The sequence below is a fragment of the Mustela nivalis genome (assembly GCF_964662115.1).
Source record: "Mustela nivalis genome assembly, chromosome: 12".
NCBI classification, from domain to species: domain Eukaryota; kingdom Metazoa; phylum Chordata; class Mammalia; order Carnivora; family Mustelidae; genus Mustela; species Mustela nivalis.
Genome location: NC_139031.1, coordinates 28,430,021 through 28,452,760, shown reverse-complemented (window position 1 = coordinate 28,452,760; position 22,740 = coordinate 28,430,021). Strand labels below are relative to the sequence as shown.

The 22,740-nt window shown below is 39.9% G+C and overlaps 1 protein-coding gene across 1 annotated transcript in view; it reads left to right on the top strand.

Moving 5' to 3' along the window:
• CPED1 (cadherin like and PC-esterase domain containing 1) overlaps positions 1-22,740 on the top strand; it is a 264,193-nt gene that overhangs the window by 18,856 nt on the left and 222,597 nt on the right. The window contains exon 2 of the mRNA XM_082692704.1: positions 9,900-10,083. Coding sequence (XP_082548830.1) covers positions 9,900-10,083 — 184 coding nt within the window. The remainder of the gene's footprint in view (positions 1-9,899; positions 10,084-22,740) is intronic.

The following is a 22,740-nucleotide window of genomic DNA, read 5'->3' as shown; positions in this document are numbered from 1 at the left end:
GACTGAGAAGGGGGAAGAGTGTAGAGACAGGAAAGCAGAAGGAAGGAGAAGAGACAACAGAAGAACACTTGGGAGCGGTTTTTGTTGGATCCAAAATAGGAAGCAAACTCCAATGCGCCCAGAGAAAAAGCAACCTTCGTTCTCTCCCTAAAGCTTTATCTTGTGCTTAAAGACCTCTCCAAGGACACTATCATGAGTATCATCTCCCAGCCATCTCTGTGTTTTTGTAATCTCAGCTGGGTCTTTGTTATGTCTGTAAAGTTACAGCAACCAGTAAACTGAAGACCCACAGCTGTGCATCGTGGGTGGCAGCTGAGCCAAGGGTGGGGGGAGGGGGGCTTGAATTCTTTGGAGGAAAAGCCTCCAGAGGGGCCTGAAAAAGATGCTCCATATGACTTTCAAAACAGCGAGGAAAGAGAAAAAGAGAAGCTGGGAGGGGCAGAGAGGGGAATGAAGTTCTTCCACGTTGGTAGAGATGGCTGAGAGGTCAGGGGGGTAGAGGTTTGTAGCCAACTACAGCAGCGAGGCATGAAGGGGAGACACGGGTCACGGGCTGGAGGAGACACTACTGTTCTTGTGTTCCTAGTTGCATTTTTAATTTCTCTCCCATCTTCAAGATTCTTGCTACGTGTGAGGGTCAGCGTGGGGAAGCTGTGAGAGGCAGACATTTCCAGCCACGCCCGGCCGGCATGCCTGTGCCTTGGCTGGAGTCGGAAACGCCCAGAATTGTTCAGTCTGCCTTATTTCTTCTTAAGTTTTTCCAGTTGTCCTCCACTAGTCTCTCCTCTTCCTCCCAACTACACAAGCTCGACACTGTGTGCCCTGCTCAGAGAGGCATGTGCCGTTTGTGAGTGAGGACACTGGGCATCAGACATAGAGACGACCTGGGAATTCTTAGGATGGAACTTCAGATTTTAAGAGATGTGGTGGAAAGTCTTCACTGATCAACAAAAATCATTCTATATCCCCGAAGTCTCAAAATCGCAGATGTTCCAGGGGGTTAAGGTGCTATGACGGTATTTATCCGTCAATAATTTCTGGTTTAGGATGGCCAGATCTGGGTCTCTCCTGCTGTTCTCTTCCATTTTCCTCCTTTGTGCTGCTCTTCTTCTAGTACGTCAGGCTTACAGCTTCCCTCTCTGCCTACTTCATACCTTCACGGCAAATCCTTTCTTCTGGAAGGTTTTCATCTCTGTATCTTGCCCCTCTCTTAGCAATACACATTGTGATTTGACGATCCTATTGCTGCTTCTCCTTGCTCTTTCCACCCCAAACCAGGCTCCACAGTGCCCCTCCTCTCCCAGTGCACATCCCATGCCCAGTGTCATCAGAAATCTTCTTAGGACAGGTCTCATGTCTCTCTTGCAGTGTGATCGCTCAGGTCATGGAGTACTTCCATTTTTAAAAAAACTTTTATTATAGGAATGATGGCCTATACTCTTTAGGAAATCTTGTGATTTAGGAAGTAGAAGTCTGGCCTTCTGGACTTCTGTCAGGACCCCGTCCACCCTGAAAACAAAATAAAACAAGAAATTACCCTCCCAGGTTTCCTCCTTTGTTTCTTCCCTGCCATGGCTTTTAGGAAAAGGAATTGAAGTTCATCGAGGGTGTCCCTAGGTAGAGAGACCAGCATGAAGTTGCCAACTTTTTAATTCTCTACTACTGAGGAAGTTTTGGTTTCCTACTGGCTACTTAAAAAGATAACAAGTAATGTTGTATTAACTTCACTTTTCTCCTCATTGTCAGCTATTTCTTATGCCTACCGGACCCTATTTACCGTCCACAGTAAAAAGCACCCTATGGTGCTGACCTTCAAGAACTTCCTGTTTAAAAAAAAAAAAAAAAAAAAAAAAACTTCCTGTTTTAATTTCTTTGCCCATCTTTTCTCTCCCTCTAAGAATTTTCTTTTCTTCTCTCATTTTTTTCCCCACACACAACATTCGTAACATGTGCAAGTAACAGGATCAAAAAAAAAATAAAGAGCGCCAGGGTCATTCTTTAACATTTTACCCAAACCAGAGATTTTACCTCTGCCAGAACTTACCTTGCATTTGATTTCATTCACTGTTTATTGCTCCGCCCACTAAGAAGTGAGTTCAGTGAGGGGTAGAGCTTTGTCAGGTTCTTCACTTTCATTGCTCAGAGCCTAGCACTGTGCCTGTCATATAGAAAGTGTTCAAGAATATTAAGGAGGTGAGTGAATGAATAAACATTGAGAAAGAGCCAAGGGGGAGGGGACATGAAGGATCCAGGAGAAGAAGAAAAGACGGATGAAGTCCTCTGGGATTTGAAGGTAGAAATTGGAAGGTTTGTTGCCTGGAGGAAAGGGAGCTATGGAATCCGGAGAGTGATTAGCCATGGATGAGAGGAGGACAGGTTTCTTCTATGGAGGTCAACAGAAAAGAGGAAATGTTAGTTGTGCTAAAAGGCTATGGGTCTGCGAAAACAGAGGCTGTTTAACCCAGTGTGTTTCCTTCTAATAGTGCTCATTGCCTCTATGAATGGGAGGCAGTTATCTGTAGAAATAAGAAGGTAGCTGGAGATTGGGAAAGTTAGTCACTATGGAGAATGTGAGAGAATTGGTCAGGGAAGCATAGCAGGATAGTCTGGGGACCCCGAAGACCGAACTGGTTTTACCAATAAGAATCCGTCCATCCAGGCACTTTTCTTCAGAGCTCTCAACAATCCAGCCCAGGTGCAGGGTGGGCAGGCTACTGAGATCTTTGGGTCTCAGCTCCCACGGCACTCTAGCCCTCCCGATTTACCTGGCACGTCATCATTTATTATCACTAGTTGTTTGTGTCTGCTTTTCTTGATGGGCTGCCGGCTCTGTGGGGGCAGAGGCGTGCCTGTCTTGTTAATGGCTGTGTGCCCAGCTCTTCCTTGCTTGAAGCTCTACTGTGTGAATGATGCAAGTGCAGTGGAGGAAGGGAATAATTTAATATACTGGGGAGGAAGTGATTGGAGTGTTGGGCCATGGAATCCAACTGAGAGAGAGAAGGTGAAAAAGAGGCTAGGAGAAAGTTGGCATTAGAAAGAAAGACTGGGGGGCGCCTGGGGGGCTCAGTGTGTAAGCTACTGCCTTCGGCTCAGGTCATGACCTCAGGGTCCTGGGATCGAGTCCCACATCGGGTTCTCTGCTCAGCAGGGAGCCTGCTTCCCTTCCTCTCTCTCTGCCTGCCTCTCTGCCTACTTGTGATCTCTCTCTGTCAAATAAATAAATAAAATATTTAAAAAAAAAGAAAGAAAGAAAGAAAGACTGGTGGTTGAAGAACTGATGGGAGTAAATGAGAAGAGATGGAAAAAAGAAATGCGATCAGAGGATAGAATATCTCATTTTATAATTTCAGAGGTGGGGGTGTTTTGGGATCACAAAGCCCAAGCTGTGTCATTGGGGTGGGTGTTTGTAGTGAAGTGCAGGAGAGAGTCATTGGGGATGAAAAAGTCATAGATATTTTATGGTTTGAGATGCAAATGCTGAAACTTCCACTGAGATTTTTCTAGTTGGTTTTTCATCAGAAAGCGAGTAAAATAAGCATGTTTAGAAATAATGAACACACACTTTGCATTCATGAATTCACTAATTTGCTCATTCATTCATCTCTTCCATCTTACTTAGAACCTGACCTTAAGTAGTATGTACAGTAACTAAAGCAGACACATCTAGGCTTTCATGAAATGTACCAATTTGTGTAAGAGGCAGACATCAAAAAAGTAATATATACTATAAATTGTGAAGAGTGCCAAAGGGAAAGACAGATTGAAAAATAGGTGATGGTAGATTTGGGGAATAGCTGTTTCAGTGGGCACAATTTCATCACAGCTGTATTGAGAATACACTTTTTTTTTTTTTGTATTGAAACTTTATTGCTTTTGTTTCTCTATTATTTATTTATTTTTATTAACATATATTATTTGTTTCAGGGGTACAGGTCCGATTCATCCATCTTACACAATTCACAGCACTCTCCATAGCACATACCCTCCCCAATTGTTTCTCTATTATGGTTTAAAACTTACACAGAGGCACAGATGAACAAACATGCCTTTCATTGGATGTTCATGGGTTAGTCAGTAGCCCCAAGTGCAGTTTGGGAGCGCAGGTCAGAAGGAGCTCCTTGTCATGGAGTTGGTCTGAGATGCGTGTGTTCCTTCCATGATGAGCCTGAGATCCAGTTTGAGTCAGCTGTGCCGTAAAGACAGAGGTAAACTGAAGTTTCATTTGGGGAAAGAACATTCTCACGAGGCTCTGCTTACTATCCAGGGAACCTCTGGTTCCTCAACTGTCCTATAATTATAAATAATTTTTAAGTGGGAAATGTGTAGGACATGCATCCAGGAAAACCCCATGTCATTTCTTGAATTCTCTAAAGTAAGTATAAATTTCATCCACGGGTGTAAAAAAAAAAATCCTTATTTTATTCTTATAATGGAAAAATTAAAACATAATTCACTATGATAGACTCAGCAATATTTCTAAAATGTCAAAGATCTAGACCAGCAAGCCAATTTGACTTTTAGTTATATATAACACACACCCAAGGTCTGCTATATGATTTGTATTTGAGCATCAAAAGGTGTCATAAATACATGGCTACTTTAATAAATCTAGAAAAAATTTCTCTGTCATGTGAAAAAAAAAACCAGTTTTATTTTTCATCCTTACTATATACTAAAGAACTGTATTTCTTGCTTTTGTGGTAAGTCTTGGTTGAAGATTTTTTAATACTATAAGTAACTGAGAAATACGCTTTTAGAATATAGCTCTTTATTTGATTTTTCTACTACAAATTCATTACTTTGCTCAAACATTTAATTCTATTTTTGTCATTCTTGCTACTATTTAAAATTCTGCTGAAATAAGTTTCTTAATACAAATGTTCACCACTTTCTATTCCCAATCTCCCATGGTAGTATTTATAACCAAGACTTATACATATTAAAAAAAAGATGTTTGTATTCCTTCATTCCAAGCATTTATATTATGTGCCCCATATGTGGCCAGTAGTATTCTTTGGTTGGAGAAACAAAAGTGAACAAAATAGACAAAAATATATGGTTTAATTTACCTCCTTTTATGGTATGGGGAGACAGACAATAAACGTAATAAATAAATAAATTATATGTTTGCATTAAAAGGTGATGAGTTGGGTACCTGTGGCTCAGTCTGTTAAGCATCCACCTTCAGCTCAGGTCATGATCCTAGGGCCCTGAAATGGATGCCTGTGTCAGGCTCCCTGCCCAGCGGGGAGTCTACTTCTCCCTCTCTTTCTGCCCCTCCCCCTGCTCGTGCTTTCTCTCTCTCTCTCTCTCAAATAAATAAATAAAATCTCTAAAAGAAAATAAAATGTGATGAGTCACATAGATAAAAACATGTATCAAGACATATGGAAACATATAGTTTACTGCAGAAATGTCTTTTATGATGGAGGCCAAACTATAGTAATTGTAAAGCTTATAGAATTCTTTTTTTTCTTTAATGTTTATTTAGAGAGAGACATTGAGAGTGCAGGGAGGAGGGGCAGAGGGAGAGGGAGAGAGAGTCCCAGGAAGACTCCATGTTGAGCTCAAAGCCTGAAGCTGGGCTCGATCTTAAAACCCTGAGATCAGACCCAAGCTGAAATCAAGAATCAGATGCTGAGCCAACTGTGCCACTCAGGCACCCCGAATGCTTATAGAATTCTTAAAGGAAAATCAGAGTCAAAACATATTGTTATTCAATTTTATTAATAATTCATATCATTTATTGATGGAGCACGTGTTGGTTACTTTCATATTGCAAATTAATTTAATTCCCCGTACAACTTAATGAGGTAGAATTTGTTACCTTAACCATATGTATGAGAAAATTTGGAGGTAAAGAGATAAAACAACTCCCCTGCCCCAGAGGATGAACCAAGCAAGTGGTAGAGTCAGAACTCAAATCCAGATTTCTGATCCCTGGTCCTCCTCTGTTCTCCCCCACATTACCGCATCGGACATTTCAGGTCGTGTATTACAACACTCTGTCCTTTGCTTTATCTAATGTGGTATAACGGTTTCAGATTTTGAAGGCTTTCCCATAAAAATAATAAGTGTTCAGTTTTGTGGGTTTTTTTTTTTAAGATTTATTTATTTGAGAGAGAGAATGTGAGAGTGCAAATGGAAGAAAGGGCAGAGGAAGAGGGAGAGAATCTCAGGCAGATCTCAGGCAGACTCCTGGATGTGCACAGAATCCCCGTGATGTGGGGCTCCATCTCATGACCTTGAGATCCCAACCCTGAGATCACGACCTGAGCTGAAATCAAGAGTCGGATGCTTAATCGACTGTGCCACCCAGGGGTCCCAAAAAGTGTTGACCCCTTCATAGGGTCATCTGGGTGGCAAAGTCAGTAAAGCATCTGAATCTTCATTTCTGCTCAGGTTGTAATCTCAGGGTTGTGATCTCCAGGTCAAGAGATCGAGCCCCAGGTTGGGCTCCCTGCTGAGCATGGAGTGTGCTTAAATCTCTTTCTCCCTCTCACTCTGCCCCTTCCCTCCTCTGAAATAAATCAATAAAATCTCTGAAAAAAATTAAAATAACTTTTATATAGTATGGCAAAGTGATTTCTGAGGGACAATTTTTCAGATCTTTCCAGAAGAAGGGAGAGAGAGCCGTGACTGGGAGTTCAGAATGTTAACATCTAGTAACACTCATTCTTTCTCCTAAGGTCTTCTCCACAAGCCTGTGAGTCTCAAGTTAAGTTGCTGTAGCGATGGCCAGGTTAAATTCTGCCACTAAAAATACATCTTCAAAACTGTAGGCGTAATCAAGAGCTCTCATTTCCCGAAGTGCTGCTTCTGGCATTTGATAATCCTGCCTTTGCTGGTGTGGTTGACGTAATTATTCACCTAGTTTTTATTTCACGGATGCAGCGTGTGCACCTGTTGTTGGACCAGTTAAAAGTGTTCTTGCCCCTTGGTCTTGGGCCATTTTGCTGATATAGTGTGTTATAAATATGACCAAGACAGGAGCAGTTTGTATTACAGGATAATACAACATAATTTGACTGACAAGCTCACTTCCCATTATTCTCTGTAGTCTGAGATGCAAGTTAAAATGTCAGTTTATGTTACAAAGGTTATTAGAAAACATGGCCAGTAATTACACTGTATTTATAATCTGCTCTATATAATGTAAGAGCTACATTGCTCTTGCTTAAACTGAGCCTGGCTGGGGGAGGGGTAGGGGAGGGAAAGGAGGAATGTATCTTTCAAAATAGTAATAACACAGAGTTTGAAAATACACTCTCCTCATGTGAAATCACTGCTCTATTTGAGCCAGCTGTAATAGAGAGGAGCATCCTGTGATTACGAAAGAAAATAATGTGAGAAGAGAATTCTGGGCACCGAACATTTCACTTGAGTGACACTGATATATTTGGAAGCATCTGTCTTCCCTTGCACCTAGATGCATGTTTGTTTATTTTGGCCTCCTGTGGGCTCATGGTTCCCTCTAAGTCCTGTGTACAAAGGCTCAACCTGTTTTCGGCTTTAAATACTCCTTCTTACAGGTTTACCGTGACAAACAATGATGTTGGCTGGGCAATCGTGTCCCAATCTGCAGTTAAATTTTTGAGTTTAAAAAAATTTCATTATCAATCAATCAATCATCAATCAATGGTTTCATTGTCAAACACACACACACACACACACACACACACACACACACACAGTATTGTTTAACAAAGTAAAATATCTAATGAATATCATGTTTGCCCAAAATGCCACACAGGGGAGGTGTGAGTAGCTAGGCTTCTATTCCTTTCTATTAAATTCGCCACACACATACTAAATGCCCATGTTACCTTGTGTCAGGCAGAGCTCAGACTCAGAGATAGTTTTTCTGACTCTTTGCTCTTTATATTATTATTTTAAAAACATATACATGGGGGTGCCTATGTGACTCAGTCAGTTAGGCATCTAACTCTTGGTTTCAGCTCAGGTCATGATCTCAGGGTCCTGAGATAGAGCCTCAAACTGGGCTCCCTATTGAGTGGGGTGCCTTCTTGAGATTCTCTCCCTCTGCCCCTCCCCCCAGATGCATGCTCTCTCTCTCTCTCTCTCTCTCTCAAATAAATAAATTTAAAAAAAAACACATATATAGTATTTCCCATATACTGAGCACAGCTCTAAGCCATTCACATATAGTAAGTCTTTAGTACTCACTGCACCGTTAGGAGGAAGGTATTGTCCAAGGTCATACAAAGAGTGCTGATGGGACCAGGGCATTCAAAGCCAACAGTCTCTTCAGAGTCTGTGTTCTCTAGCACGTCACTCTGCTTTGTCTATTCATTGACAGATGGCAGTAGTTTGTATAAAATGAAGAATAAGGTATTTCTGCCCTCAGAGGGTTTATAATCTAAATCTGTTTCTTCTTTCTTTCCACACATATCTTCAAAGATCTTGATAGAGCACTGTGGCTCATTAATTTTGTAGATATCTTCATTTATTAAACATGTACCATGTGTACAAGTGTACTGCTAGTTAAGGAGCTCACATCAGGGAGACGTGCACATTCCCTTTCATAAGTGCTAATGGAAGGGTGTATTTCAATGAAAACTTTCCAAAAGAGGTGATGTTTGTTTTGGAGCGAGCCAGTTGGATGAGTGGAGCCAGAGGGTGGAATTTTAGGGAGGAGGAACAGTGGGATATGTATGAAAGAAGAGGGTGGGATCAGGAATGGAAATAATTAAGAGTGTGATATGACCAGAGAAGAAAGACAGGGTTTAAGTTTGAATGACCTTGTGTTCCCTGATGAAGATTTAGAATGGATTCTGTCAGTAAAGGGAAGTAATGAAGAAATTTAAGTGAGAAGTGAAAGAAATTTAAGTACAAAGACATGATACATATGTTTTGCATCCAAAAAGTGGACAGTATGATTCAGAAGTGTCACTCTAAGTAATTAGATTCCCAGTTTTGTTTTTTATCTCTTCCTTCTTCTTTGGCCTCTCCCAGTTTTTGCTCTAACCCCCATCCAATCTCATTGCTCCTTCTGGTAACAACAACAACAACAACAACAACAACAAAAAAAAAAAATATATATATATATATATATATCTACTTTATCAAGGTTTAATCTCAAGTTTTCAGGAAAATACCCAATGTCTGCTATTTTACCTTATAATGAACTCAGATATCAGCATTCTTTCTACTTGTCAGTTGGAAAATTCCCTTTTGTTGGTGGAATTTCAAACATCCTTGTGAGAAAGAGGAATATTTATTTGGAGGATCAATAAACTATGGAAGGAAGAACCTGAAATTACGATGTTCCTCTTCGCGAGCAGGGATCCACCCTGCCACCCCGAGCTGTGTTCCAGTTTTGCTGCATCCTGATTGAGAGAGGAAGCAGCGCTGTCCTTCTCCAAAGAGCTCTAAGCTTGTTTCTCAGTGCTCCCCATTCCAGAACGTGTCCTGCTAGCACAAAGTCCATCCTTTCTGAGTCTGTATCCTCTCCTGTGTTTACCGAAAAAGCACCGTTAGAAGATAATGCCACTGGAAGTAAACTTGATGCAAGCACAATGCAGATGAAAGGCATTGCTATTAATTTATATTTTCAGCTAGAGTTGAGCTCTGTATTTCTATGTAATAGTATTCCTCAAGGACCCCTATATTTTAATGGCCTAAAATTTTCATCTCTCTGTAATAGAAAAATTCAATTCACCTTCAGTTCTCGCATATGAGGTCGCCTTTGTCCTTGCCGGCCTTTCAGAGAGTCTGTCTTTCATTTCCTGAGACAAACTGACAGGATAACTTTCTGAATGGCCTTTGATTTGCATTAATGGTGTCCTTCAAGGGCAGTGTGTTACTTCTTCCTCTTGAATTTTTATGCCTCCTTTCTTTCTTGTTTTTTTTTGTTTTTTGTGTTTTGTTTTTTTTAGATGGAGAGATCAATAGAGGCACACTTTGGCAGCCATGACAGAAGGGCCATACTCTACAGGCCTCCTTCCTTCAGCAAAATGGAGCTTCAGCTCCACCAGCACATTCTCACTCAGCATCGCTATACGGTTGTCATCGCTGAAGAAAGGCTCGGTGCTGGCCTTGGGCTGGGGCTGCTAGAAAAAGGTCAGAATAAGAAGTAAATACCCAAGTTGCTTGATATATAACGCGAAACACTTTCTAGAGTGTGTTACATTCTTTTCCTAAAGAAATTTTTAGGGGTGTCTGGGTGGCTTGGTCGGTTAAGCATCTGCCTTCCACTTGGGCCATGATCCCAGGGTCGTCGGATCGAGCCACACATTGGGCTTCCTGCTAAGAGGAGAGCCTGCTTCTCCCTCGGCCTCTTCCTGTCGCTCTTCCTACTTGTGCTCTCTCTCTATCTCACTGTCAAATAAACAAATTCAATCTTTTAAAAAAAAAAAAAGAAATTTATAAAAACAAATTTTTACCCATGATCAACTTATTTACATCAAAGAAAACCTGGCTCCTTTTTTTTACTTCCTCTCAATCTTTCTTTAGCTATATTTCTTTATTCCTGAAATTATTTTGTTTATATTTTTGTAGCATTTTGGAGTTGCATAGTTCATATTTAAATGCTACATAAAAAATGTTTATGTTTATGAGCCTGAATATATGTTCTGCCCAGCACCAAACTGCTCCATATTTTAAGAAAATTGCCACTTCATCTGACTGCAAGGAGAATGTGCTGGAAATTGTTTCAAGAAGCCAGCTTAAATGTGATTCACAGATTGGCTCTAAAATGCGAAAGAAGTATGGGTATTTATCACACAGCCTATTACTAGTCAAGTACTTTTATTTCTTTCATTTGAAGTGAGAAATAAAAGACAAGTTTTTAAACAAGGTATTTGAAAAGAAAGTTTGAGGAGATGATGAGGGTCAAAAAGGGCAGTCACAATAGCAGCGAACATTTCCTGAGCAACTCACCATGTGACTGATACACTCAACCTTGCTCTTTCAACCGCCAGCTTATGCCGCTGAATGAAGGAGGGGAGCGGAGCGGTTAGCCTCAATGCCCTCTCACCACGTTCACCTTTTCCCACACTGGCTATACAGTTAGAAGCTCCTTAGCTAACAAAGCTTTGGAGGACAGGGCCTCAAAACACACTTCGATGAAAAGAAAGGTTCTAAAAACATGCAGAGTGTGGGCCATGAACACAGGTCTTCAGCAGTGCCATTTGCTGGGCCCTAGGGCCCTGTCCCCTCAGAGTCTTATGGAAATCTAGGGTGCTGGGCTTCTCTGGAAGCAAATGAGAAAAACGAAAGGGAAGGTGAAAGCTCTGGAATATCCAAGAGGGCTGAAGACGAATTTTAGGAACTTCCTTGCGGTTGGTTCTATTAAGGAGGGACCCATGGAGAGTTCTGGAACATCCATAAATGATGTTGTCAGGAAACCATTTATCCGGGTTAAGGAAGGATATAAAATGTTTCGTCTCCCTCTCATCCTATAAAACATCTTAGCCCATCCCTGAAGTAGGTGTTTCTAGGACCACCGTCCCCATCCCCCGTGAGCCGTGCGCCTGGAGTCATGCCCAACACAGCCGTGATGACACCCCGCTTGTGTCTGCAAGTCCCTCTGCCTCTCTGATGCTGCCCCTGACCGTGTGGGGGCACGACGTGGATTCTGTATGCGTTTCAACTTCAATTCCGCTTCAATTTTCAATTCTGTCCAGTTGCAATTCCGAAGGAATGCAGCTGCTCTCTCCCTTGGGGTCCTTGGGTCAGTTTTACAAGAAAAAGGAGGATGACTTTGCATTGCAGCTTCCAAATATCCAGAAAAGTGCAAAGATAGCCTGAAGGCAATAAACTCTGGCAGGCAAAGGAGCTTCTGGGCGCAGCATAAGATAAGGAAGTGGTCTCACGAGACTTTGACATTGTGAATGCTGATTTGGCTCACGTACCCCGCATTTCCTCAGCCTGTAAAACAACCACTTCCTAATTCTTTCTTGGTTTCTTCAACTCAGTATAATAAGATATTATTACTGGATAAGGCCTCCAGAAAGGGTAGCAATGTCACGAATATGCAAAATTGACTTTTGGTTTTTCCATCTGATTTTGTAGTTTTCACTGTGAAGGCAACCGTCTAGTAACAGAAATAAAAAAAAATTCTATGACCTTAATCTAACTTCTCCCTGATTTTCTAACCTATAGAAAAAAAAAATCACTTTTTTATGGCAGCTTATTTTCCATGGTCACAGATTTAATCTCTAAATTATGTTTGCACTGAGGCACTCACTATAAAAATATTTTCTAAAGATTTGGTTCTTGTCAAATTCATTTTTTTCTTTAGTTTCCCATATTCAGCCCATGCTTATTTTACCAGACATATGGCAGCAGAAAGTATGATGCTGTATTTGCACATTTGAACTTAATTTCTCCATGTTGAGCCTCTTGGGGGAAGTGGAAGCAGTTCAGAATGATGTGGAGACCTACCCTCCCCTCCTATCTTTAACTTTACCATTGCAGCTTCTTCTCTTTGCTAAACTGAAATTTGAAATTACTATATCAAAAGTAAAACAGGTACTACCACAAATGTTACTAAGTGGCCAGGTGCAGATTTGACACATTTATAAAATACGTGCTTGGTTGTAGGAAAATAAATATAAAATAAAATCTTCCTATTTTACCTACCCATTTTTACCTGCTTTTCTTTCCTCTTCTGATCTGACCCCAATCAGCTCTGCTGACCTCTTTCTATGCCATCGTTTGAAACACAGGTGGCCTCTTTCCAGCTTGGAGCTACTTTTTTTTTTTTCTTTTTTAAACCTTTAAGGCCAGAAATGAATAAAAATTAGAAAAAAATAAAAGGGTCATCATAGCCAGGCAACATTCCACTATAAAGTATAATCTGTTCTTGTAGAGTATCATTTGGGCTTTATAATTTATTCAGCTTTCCTAGTACTTATTGAGAATGTTTATTCTTTGAAAGGAACAGTAAGCAGTCTCGGTTCTAAGTTAGAATGTGGGCATTGTGGTTTTTTACCCTGGTTAATGCCATTCTAGTGATTAACAGAAGTCTGGGGCTCTATCCAGAAAGACAGTAGGGGTGTCTACAACTTTGATATACAAAGGGCTGATATACAACTTTAAGCAAGTTAGGTTCTTTGAGCTCTAGTTCTCTTAATCTGTTAAAGGCAGTAATGTCATTATTTCATGGTAGTATGTTGTGAGAATTTAATCACTTTGTCTACCCCATCAGAGTTCTGGGAGGAGACATCGTAAAGCCCAGCCACTATTTTTTGATCAGTAGTCTGGGAATGGGGCCCGGAAATGTATATGTTAAGAGCAGACACATATGATTCTGATATACGGCCCTTTGAGGCACACTATTCTAAGGGACATACTATTGGTTCAAGAAATAACCATCTTTAGACTTAATTCTGGGAATAAAATAATGCAAAGGTCTACTTGCTATAACGCTTAAGTTTTAATTCTGTCAGTATTTACAGGCATTTAATCTTTAAGCTGATTTTGAAAACAGTAAGAGGACAATTGTCTTTACCTGTGTAGGCCTACAAAACTCAGCAGCATGTAAAACATATACTTTATGATCCTTCAATCTCTTGCTTTGGAAAAATATATCTTATGTCCCTGCATTTATGAGAACATATAATTCTCTAAAGGAAAAGATAGTAGCACCCACCAATTATAGCTTTTCCCAGTATCTAGGTACCATTTAGTAAATCAGTGCTTTAGTACATGGAATAGTATAGTAGCCTAAACGAAAGTAGATGTTTTCTGAAAGTTCTTATCCTATTCCCATGGTAACGTCCAAGTAGTATGCGGTCGGGAGACCCTGTTTCACTAGGTTGTATCGTTGGGTCCTAATTACTTCTGCATGCTCAAAGAGAGTACATATTTATCAGTTTTCTGTTCACTTCTGAATACACCTTGAACTTCTAAATTAAATGATGTATTATATAGTCTCTGAGAAAAACAAATGCCAACCCACTACAGAATTGAACACTCCAGTGGTTTCAAATTGCTCTTGTTTTTGTAACGTGGGGGTTTTACATGCAATGTTTTTTAAAAGATACACTGAAATTGGAAGACCATATCAATTTTCTTGCCAGGGGTTGGCAAATGATGGCCTGTTGACCAAATCTGGACCATCGCCTCTTTCTGCCAACAAAGTTTTATTGCAATGCAGCTACACATTTGTTTTCATACTGTCTTTGGCTGCTTTGTTTTGCCATAGCAGAGCTGAGAAGATGGAGATGGTGGGGCTCTTAAGCCTAAAACATTTATTGAGCCCTTAACAGAGAAAGTTTGCTGACCCATGTAGCTAGACTAATTCTATGTCATCGGATCCCAACCCAGACTGATGGTTAAACTCTAGGACTGAGATAGTTTAGTTTTATAGCTTACACCAAACCTCATTCAAAAAGGGTTTGATGGTTTACAGTAAAACATATAATAATAACGTTACTAAAATGGAAATACAAAGCCAGGGCTCAGGCTGGATAGTCCTCTTAGCTACCGTAATTGAAGCCTCATTTTGGCTTGAGCCTACAAATACCGAGAACAACAAGGAAAAGAATGAAAATTTTACCCTCAGAAAGAAGGGAACAGGACGTTCCTTCCCCTCACCACCCACATGCCCAAGGAGTATTTTTAAAACAAATTTCTTGAAGGAATTATTAAGTGAACTACCTAAGTTATGTAATGGGTCAAGAGCCAGAACAACATTTGTATTGCAAATGAAGTGGATGTCATATCTCTTAGTTCATAGAGCAATCTTCCAACAGGAGCTGAGAATATAACATTATAGCAGGGTATGGCGAAGACATTTCTAGGAAGGGCTAGACTTAATATGGTGAGAGGGCATATCGATATTTGTATTGATATTAAACTTGATATATTGTGTTCTAGAGAATGCTATTTTATTTTATTTTTTAAAAGATTTTATGTATTTATTTGACAGAGAGAAATCACAAGTGGATGGAGAGGCAGGCAGAGAGAGAGAGGGAAGCAGGCTCCCTGCTGAGCAGAGAGCCCGATGCGGGACTCGATCCCAGGACCCTGAGATCATGACCTGAGCCGAAGGCAGCAGCTTAACCCACTGAGCCACCCAGGCGCCCCTAGAGAATGCTATTTTAAATAATGTTGCTTCACCGTCCCCCCTCCGCCATGAAGACACTGTAATTTATCCAATTGTGTTCTTGGGAAGCACTATTAAAAGATATCGTTAATAGAGCGAGAGATACAGATCAGTACTTAATGTTGTGGAAAATACATTAGAGAAGAAAAAACCTATTTCCTTCCCTATGTATAATTTAATAGTTTTCTATCCTCCTATATTTTTATTTACCTTCACTTGCACTCTCAAAAATGTCCAACACAGGGCGCCTGGGTGGCTCAGTGGGTTAAGCCGCTGCCTTCGGCTCAGGTCATGATCTCAGGGTCCTGGGATCGAGTCCCACATCGGGCTCTCTGCTCAGCAGGGAGCCTGCTTCCCTCTCTCTCTCTCTCTCTCTCTGCCTGCCTCTCTGCCTGCTTGTGATCTCTGTCTGTCAAATAAATAAATAAATAATTTTAAAAAAATGTCCAACACATTCATGTACCATTTGAAATTTAGTCTAATTTTGAAGATTTATTTCTAATGGCTACTTGCCAAAAGCTCTTTCTGGGATTTGTATGGAAAAGAAGCCGCCACTACTATAGCTCAATCTTGACTTTTGTGATGGGAAGCATATTTCAGGGTTTTGTTTGTTTGTTTTTTTCTTTAGTTTATTTGTATTCAAGAAGAACCTATAAGGAAGTTGAGATTTAAATCACCCATAAGTAAGAAGAGCTTAAACACAGTAATTGCTTTCTTAGGGAGGTAGTAGACTGTGGTAATTAAAAAAGCAGCCCCTTTGGAGTAAGATCAAACGTGGGCTGAGTTCTAGTATTACCTTTAATGGTTATATAACCTTGGACAAGTTACTTAACCTCTCAAAGCCCTAATTTTCTCTTTGGGGATTGTTTTGGATTGTTCTATGAATGCCACACTACGGTCACTCAAGGAATCGGAGATGATATTGTTACTTCTGTCAAGAACAAATTATAGAAAGGAGATTATGGAGATTCCTTTCCGGGGGAGCACATTTAAAATGGGTTCTATATGAAGAACATAGGGATGCTGCTGCTGGGTATTTTGTGATAAATGAGCTCAACAGGTGTTTTCAAGGCCCTCTTTACCAACCTACATTCTCCCATTGAAAGGTCTGGGTTGTAAACCCTCCTGAAATTCCAACACAGTTTCCTGGACCATTCCCTTGGGAAAGACCTGTCATTAAGGGAAAAAAAAAAAATTAAAAAAAAAAAATCTCTAAGTTCCTTGAGGTCAGGGACCCTGTCTGTTCTGCTTATCACTTAAAACCTTGCCCTCAACCTCCGGGCACACCAGGAATAATTGTTGAATACAACTAAATGCATGAATAAATGAAGATAACATAGTGTACCAATATTTGAGCCCCTTAAATAGTGAACTACCTCAGAATTCACATTAAAAGTTCATTGATAAGCCTTTTATTTTTAAATAACTTTATAGGTGCACTGATACTCAATGTATGCTCAGATCTGCTCTTACATGAAAGTAATGTAACCACGGCTACTGTAGTATTTAGGACTCATATTACCTGTTGAGGCTGTAAGTGCATGTGTCCATTTTTCAGAGTTCTTCTCTTCTTTTGCTCTTAAGATTCCTCCGTCACATTTGCAAGTGTTACTATCTGTTGGTTTAAGAGGCAGATAGATGAGTTTAGTTCTAAGCATATTTGGTCTCAGATGCTGTCAGCTCTTCATCTGACAAAAATTGAAGAAAACAGACAGACCAGGGCAGGAGATGAGAATTTGTGAGTTACCTGCTTAGCGGTGATGCCTGAGTCACTGAGGATTTCATATACCATAAAACAACGAAACACAACACACTCTACTTCTCTGCTTAGCATAGTGTAAAATATTCATGTTTATGTTCTTCTGATCCCTCGCTTTGGAAAAATATATCGTATAACCCAGGGATTTTATAACATACACCTTCTCTACAGAAAAAGATAAAATCAACATCAAATTATTGTCTTTCAAATCATCCAGGTCCTATTTAGTAAATCATTGTTTTAGTTCATAGAATGGAGTAGGGGAGCCTACGAGAGAATAAATATTTTCCAAAAGTTTTTAACTTGCTCCCAGGATAGAGGTCTAAGTAATATATGGTCCAGGAGACCATACATTTTACCATTAGGTGAGAATTACTTATGTAGACTTGAGGAGGACATATTTCTGCAGTTGCAGCCGAAACCAGATCTGCAGCAGGCACAAGAAAGTAAATGGTTCCAATTGCAAAAAATGTTTCTGGGAGGCCCTGGAAGTAGTTGGACCAATATTTTTGTATCCCCACTGTTTAACGGGACACTTGGGGACAAGATTTATTTGTCGTAACTCTGGAAGACGTAACCAGGATCAGTTGAAGGACGGACATTTTATCAGTCAGAGTTGCCCAGCCGTGGAACTGCCCGTCTCAGAACATCTGAGGTGGTGCGGGCCAGCCTCAAGGCAGGGGTGGTCCCGAACACGTGCTTTATTACTTAGGAGAATAAGTAAAATCATCACCCAAGTCCTTCTCAGATCAGCACTCTAACATTTATACACACAGACGAGAGAAAGTAAGACAAGATTTTAAACCTCATCATTCTAAGGATTCCTTTTCTTTAGTCTTTTTAAATCTCACGTCCAAGGGCGGAAGAGAGGAGTGGTGAGCAAAGAAGCAGAGAAACATGGGTCTGGAGGCAAAATCTGGGGGGATTCCCCTTTGGCTAGTGGTACATGTTGGCCGCAGATGCTTCCGCTGATCCTTTAAAACTCAAGAGCCTGAAGAACTCCTCTTCTCTTTCCTTCCTGTGCAGGTTCACACCAGCACCCTGCTGCTCCCCTGAGTTTAATCCACTCTAGGACTATTTAGCAGGAAGACGAAAGAGTAAAGGTCACATTTAAAAGTCACAGTGTTGTTTCCCCTGGTCAGTATTTCACCTAAACGCCTTTGTCATACGTTTTTTATTATGCAAGGAATAGGTTTTCGGTGATACCAGAAGTGCTTCTGTGCCTTTAGTTAATCACACGGGGGAGGGGGAAAAAAAGGAAATTGAATCAAAGAAACTTCCTGGTCTGCACCATTTTATTTTATTGTAGTATGACAGGCAATAATTGTGTGCTCTGGTTTATTGTTGTTTTCCTCCGTGCTTATAGAATTACTGATGTATTTATGACCAAACAGAATTTGTTCTTTAATTGGCATACTAGAGCTCAAGGAATGTTTATTTAACCTTAACTCAGTTGAGTTGTTTATACTACAGAGACCGGAGTTCAATTTACTTTAGTTTTTGAAAAAAGCTTTCTTATTTATAAAAGTTGAGCTTCAAGTGACCTCCCCATTCTGATGTTTCTTTTACCCACCACTGTGCAAAGAGAACAAAAAGCCAGTGTCTCATTTTTACTCCAAAGAAACTAAACTGCTTCCTTAAGTGGGTTGGTTCTTACCATTGAAAATGGTAACCAGATGTTTACTGAAATCCCCATTATTTCTCCTTCAAGCCTAGCTTCCTTCTAATCGTTTGATCTTTTTAAGTTTCATAGAAACCAGATTGGGTATTTAAATTTTCCAAAGCTGGGAAACGTTTAATATAGCTTTGAAGATACTTTCTCTGAACTGTTGCTTTAAATGCCCCTTCTGCTACTTTTATTTTTTTAAAGGTCCGGCATTAATCTTTTTTTTTTTTTCCCAATACTATGGATTCTATTTAATCATATTACAAATAACATATTGTGCTATTGTTTGCTTTAGTGTAAAGGGAAGAAATCTTGCAGGTTTCCCCCCCCCCCCCGCCCTTGGCAGATACATATGGCTGCTTTTGTGAACAACGAAAAACTACATGTCACCTGGTTTTGCCTCAGTTACAAAATTAATAGCCAAATTCAGTGGTCAGTTAAAATGTTTCATTTCAGACTCTAGGTAACATGGATTCCCTCTGATTTTTTTAGAACAATGATTCTCAAACTTGGCTGTCCATGGGCATGCTCTGAAGAGCTTTAACTCCTGCTTCCTAGTCTAGGTCCAGATGTTCTGGTTTTATGGATCTAGAGTTTAAAATCTCTGGGTGATTCTAAGAACAGGTAAATTTCAGAACTTTGGCTGATGTTTTCATCTCAAATTAATTTTTATAAGTACAGCTGGCCTTTAAACAACACAGATTTGAACCATGTGGGTCCACTTAGGCACGGATTTCTTACAGAACAGTCCCGTAAATGTATTTGCTCTTCCTTATGACTTTCTTAATAATATTTCTTTTCGGTAGCTTACATTATTATAACAATACGGTGCATAATACTCGGAACATACAAGTATTAGTTGACTACTCATGTTTGTTGACTACTCATGTTATTGGTAAGGCTTTTGGTCAACAGTAGGCTATAAGTAGTTTAGTTTTGGGGAATTTGGAAGTTTTATACAGATTTTCTATTCCGCAAGTGTTGGTATCCCCTCACCCCTGCATTGTTCAAAGGTCAACCAGAATTTATTTCAGGTCATTGTTCTTTTCATATTTCTTTAGAATTAAAGACTTTTTTTTTCTTTCAGAAATTAGACATTTTGTCTGGTTTTTGCCATGGACTAAACTATGCTTCGAATGACAGATTTAATTTGTAAAAATAAGTAATACTTATATTATATTTAGATTAAGGAAAGACTCCAGGAAAGAAAAACAAACTTTTCATAGGAGACTTTTCAAATGACAGAATGTGAGGATTTAACTGCAAGGGAGTTTGGTTTTGGAGTTTGACTGCAGATATAGTGTGTTTACTCTGCTAGTGTATTACCAGATTTAGATGCTTGAAATACTTTAGACGTTTCCCTCCATATGGGAGGAGTTTGGGAGCATCTGACCACGTTTTCGAGACTGCCTCTTCATTTTTTACCACTTTTGTTTTCTGCTCTCCATTTTATAATTATTGTAAACCTCCCCAATCACTTCCCTTTGAGACTTGACTTGCCCTTTGGAGAATTAATTAACTAATTAATCATATTCATTAATATTTCCCTTTGGAGATCCTCTATGATTTTTCATCTTCCTTTTAGCTAAAGTTGCTTTTTCCTAACAACATCTCTTTGTAGATGTCTAGACTATAGTTTGGGAAACAAAGACTCAAGAAAAAGTATTTTTTGCTTAGTAATTGCTCTCTGATTAATCCTCAATAATCTCACTCCCCCCTCTTTAAAATTGTTTTGTTTTTCAGAATTTACCAAAAAACTCCTTTTTGTTATAAAATATAGTCACTATATTTATGATTGCTTTATTTTTGGTATGTGAGCAGATTTGAACATGATTAGAATATCAGTGTTTTTCAAAAGTTATATAAAAGTCTTTAAGAAATTGAAATTAAGCTTTCATGTGAATTGACTGAGGTAATTTCTGTTTCCTTGATTTTACTGAGCAATGATTCCCAAACCTTGTGAAATGTGTGATCAGTGGAATAAACACCTGTCCTTGCAATAAGAGGGTCCTATGAGGTCTGGAATTTTCTTACAAACTGTTTTCTCCCTTAACTTCCTTACTGCTGCCCTCTCCTGCTTCTCCAACCTTTTTGACCCTTCTTTATGATCTTCCTCCAAATATGGGCACTCTCTAAGACATTTATCCCCAGTCTTCTTTTTCCCCCCTATCTTGAGTGTCCCTCAAGATGTTTTTCTTCTCTACAGATTCAGTGATATCCTCTGGAGAACAGATTGGTGGCAGCCAGAGGTGGGGGTTGGGAGGGGCCAGGCAAAATGGGTGAAGGTGGCCGCAATGTACCCACTCCCAGTTAGAAAGAAGTTCTAGAGATGCCAGGTACAGCATGGTGACTATAGCTAGTAACATTGTACTTTATGTTTGAAAATTGCTAAAAGAGTAAAAAGTTCTCATCACATGAACTTATAAATATGTAACTATGTGGTGATGAATGTTAACTAGACTTATTGTGGTTGTCATTTTGCAATATGTGCATATATTGAATCATTATCTGCTGCACCTGAATCTAATATAATGTTATATGCAATTATATCTCACTACAAAAAAAAAAAAAAAATCCCCCCTGGAGATTTCACCTCTGTATAATGTTGAATCTTAATTTGTTTTCTGCAGGCAGAATTTTTAGAGAGTCTTGATGTTTCAAGTACCTGATAGATGTTTTGATTTGTGTGTCCCAGTGTCTCAGCATGTAACAAACCGCACTTGTCTTCCACACCAGCAACGTCTGTGGTTCTGCTGGCCATGTTTCTCTTGCAATAACTGCATTCCCTCAGCTCTCCTGTGCTGATGCTCATCTTCAGGTTCTCCCTCTCCTTCAGCTGCAGCACACATTAGGCATCTGGGCCATAGCTCCACGTTTTGTGCCTTTCATGCTCTCACAGTGTCAGTTAAATACTCTCCCAGCTGCTGGTCTCTGCTTTTTACAGTACACCCCCACCACGACTGCTAGTTTATATCACACAAACATGGCTCTGCTCACATCACTTCCCTGTGCAGAAGTCTTAAGTGACATCTCATTTCCTCCTAAGCAGAGGACGTATTCTTGCAAGGCATGGCATTCGGGGCTTCTTACACCATTGTGTCAGACTCCTCCCCAACGGGCTGTAGCGTGATTCTCAGGCTTGACCTCACACCTGAATTATTCAGGGATCTTAACAAAAGTCTCTGCCCAGGTCCCACTTCTGAAAATTATATCAGAATTTTAGAGGAGGAGAATGAACCTGGGGATCACTATTTTTTTTTACAGGGCTCCTAAGTGATAGTAATGTGTAGGCTCCCCGCTGTTGGCCTACTCAGCTTTGCCTGATCACATTTCAGAGTTTTGTGATTTGCACTGCTACTGAGGTTTTTGGCTCCGAGAATTCCTTCCTGTCTGCCATTTCTTTCTTTCTTTTTTTTTTTAAGATTTTTTTTTTTATTTATCTGACAGAGATCACAAGTAGGCAGAGAGGCAAGCAGAGAGAGAGGAGGAAGCAGGCTCCCTGCAGAGCAGAGAGCCCGTTGTGGGGCTCGATCCCAGGACCCTGGGATCATGACCTGAGCCGAAGGCAGAGGCTTAACCCACTGAGCCACCCAGGTGCCCCCTGTCTGCCATTTCTTAAGATCTAAATTAATTTATAAGTTTACCCATGAATGTTCTTCAAAGTAGAAGTGGTAAATAAGTTATCTGAGACCTCATGATTCATGATTCACACATCTCTGTGGCCTAGAGTATGCTTTGTGTTATGTATTTTTATATTTTTTTGTTGTGTTCATCTCATCTCCCCTTCTATATTATAAACTTCTTGTAAAGCAGGGAATGTTTTATTTATGTATTTATTCTGCATAAGACAGTGTCTTGCATATACCTAGTGGCACACTATTAAATGAGTAAGCAGTTGAAAAAAAAATAAACCTGCAAATATTCTAAGAAAATAACTGAATCTCTCCTTCGCATATTCAAGCACCATTTGCTTCTTGGAAACCTAGGGAAAAACTACTTAGCGTGATAGGAAATAGCTGTGTGGTAGAGTGAACAGAAATGTGCTCCAGGCTGTGTCTGAACAAAACCAACTGTCCTTTGTGAAAATTCTCTGTAACCTTGTTTCAAAGTTGGCCAAGCCGGTGATGTCTCTGCTTTCAAGGAAGGAATTCCACCAAGAAGTTAATAATAGCCTTTAAAAAAAAAAAAAAAAAAGATTTTATTAATTTGACAGAGAATGAGAGAACACAAGTAGACAAA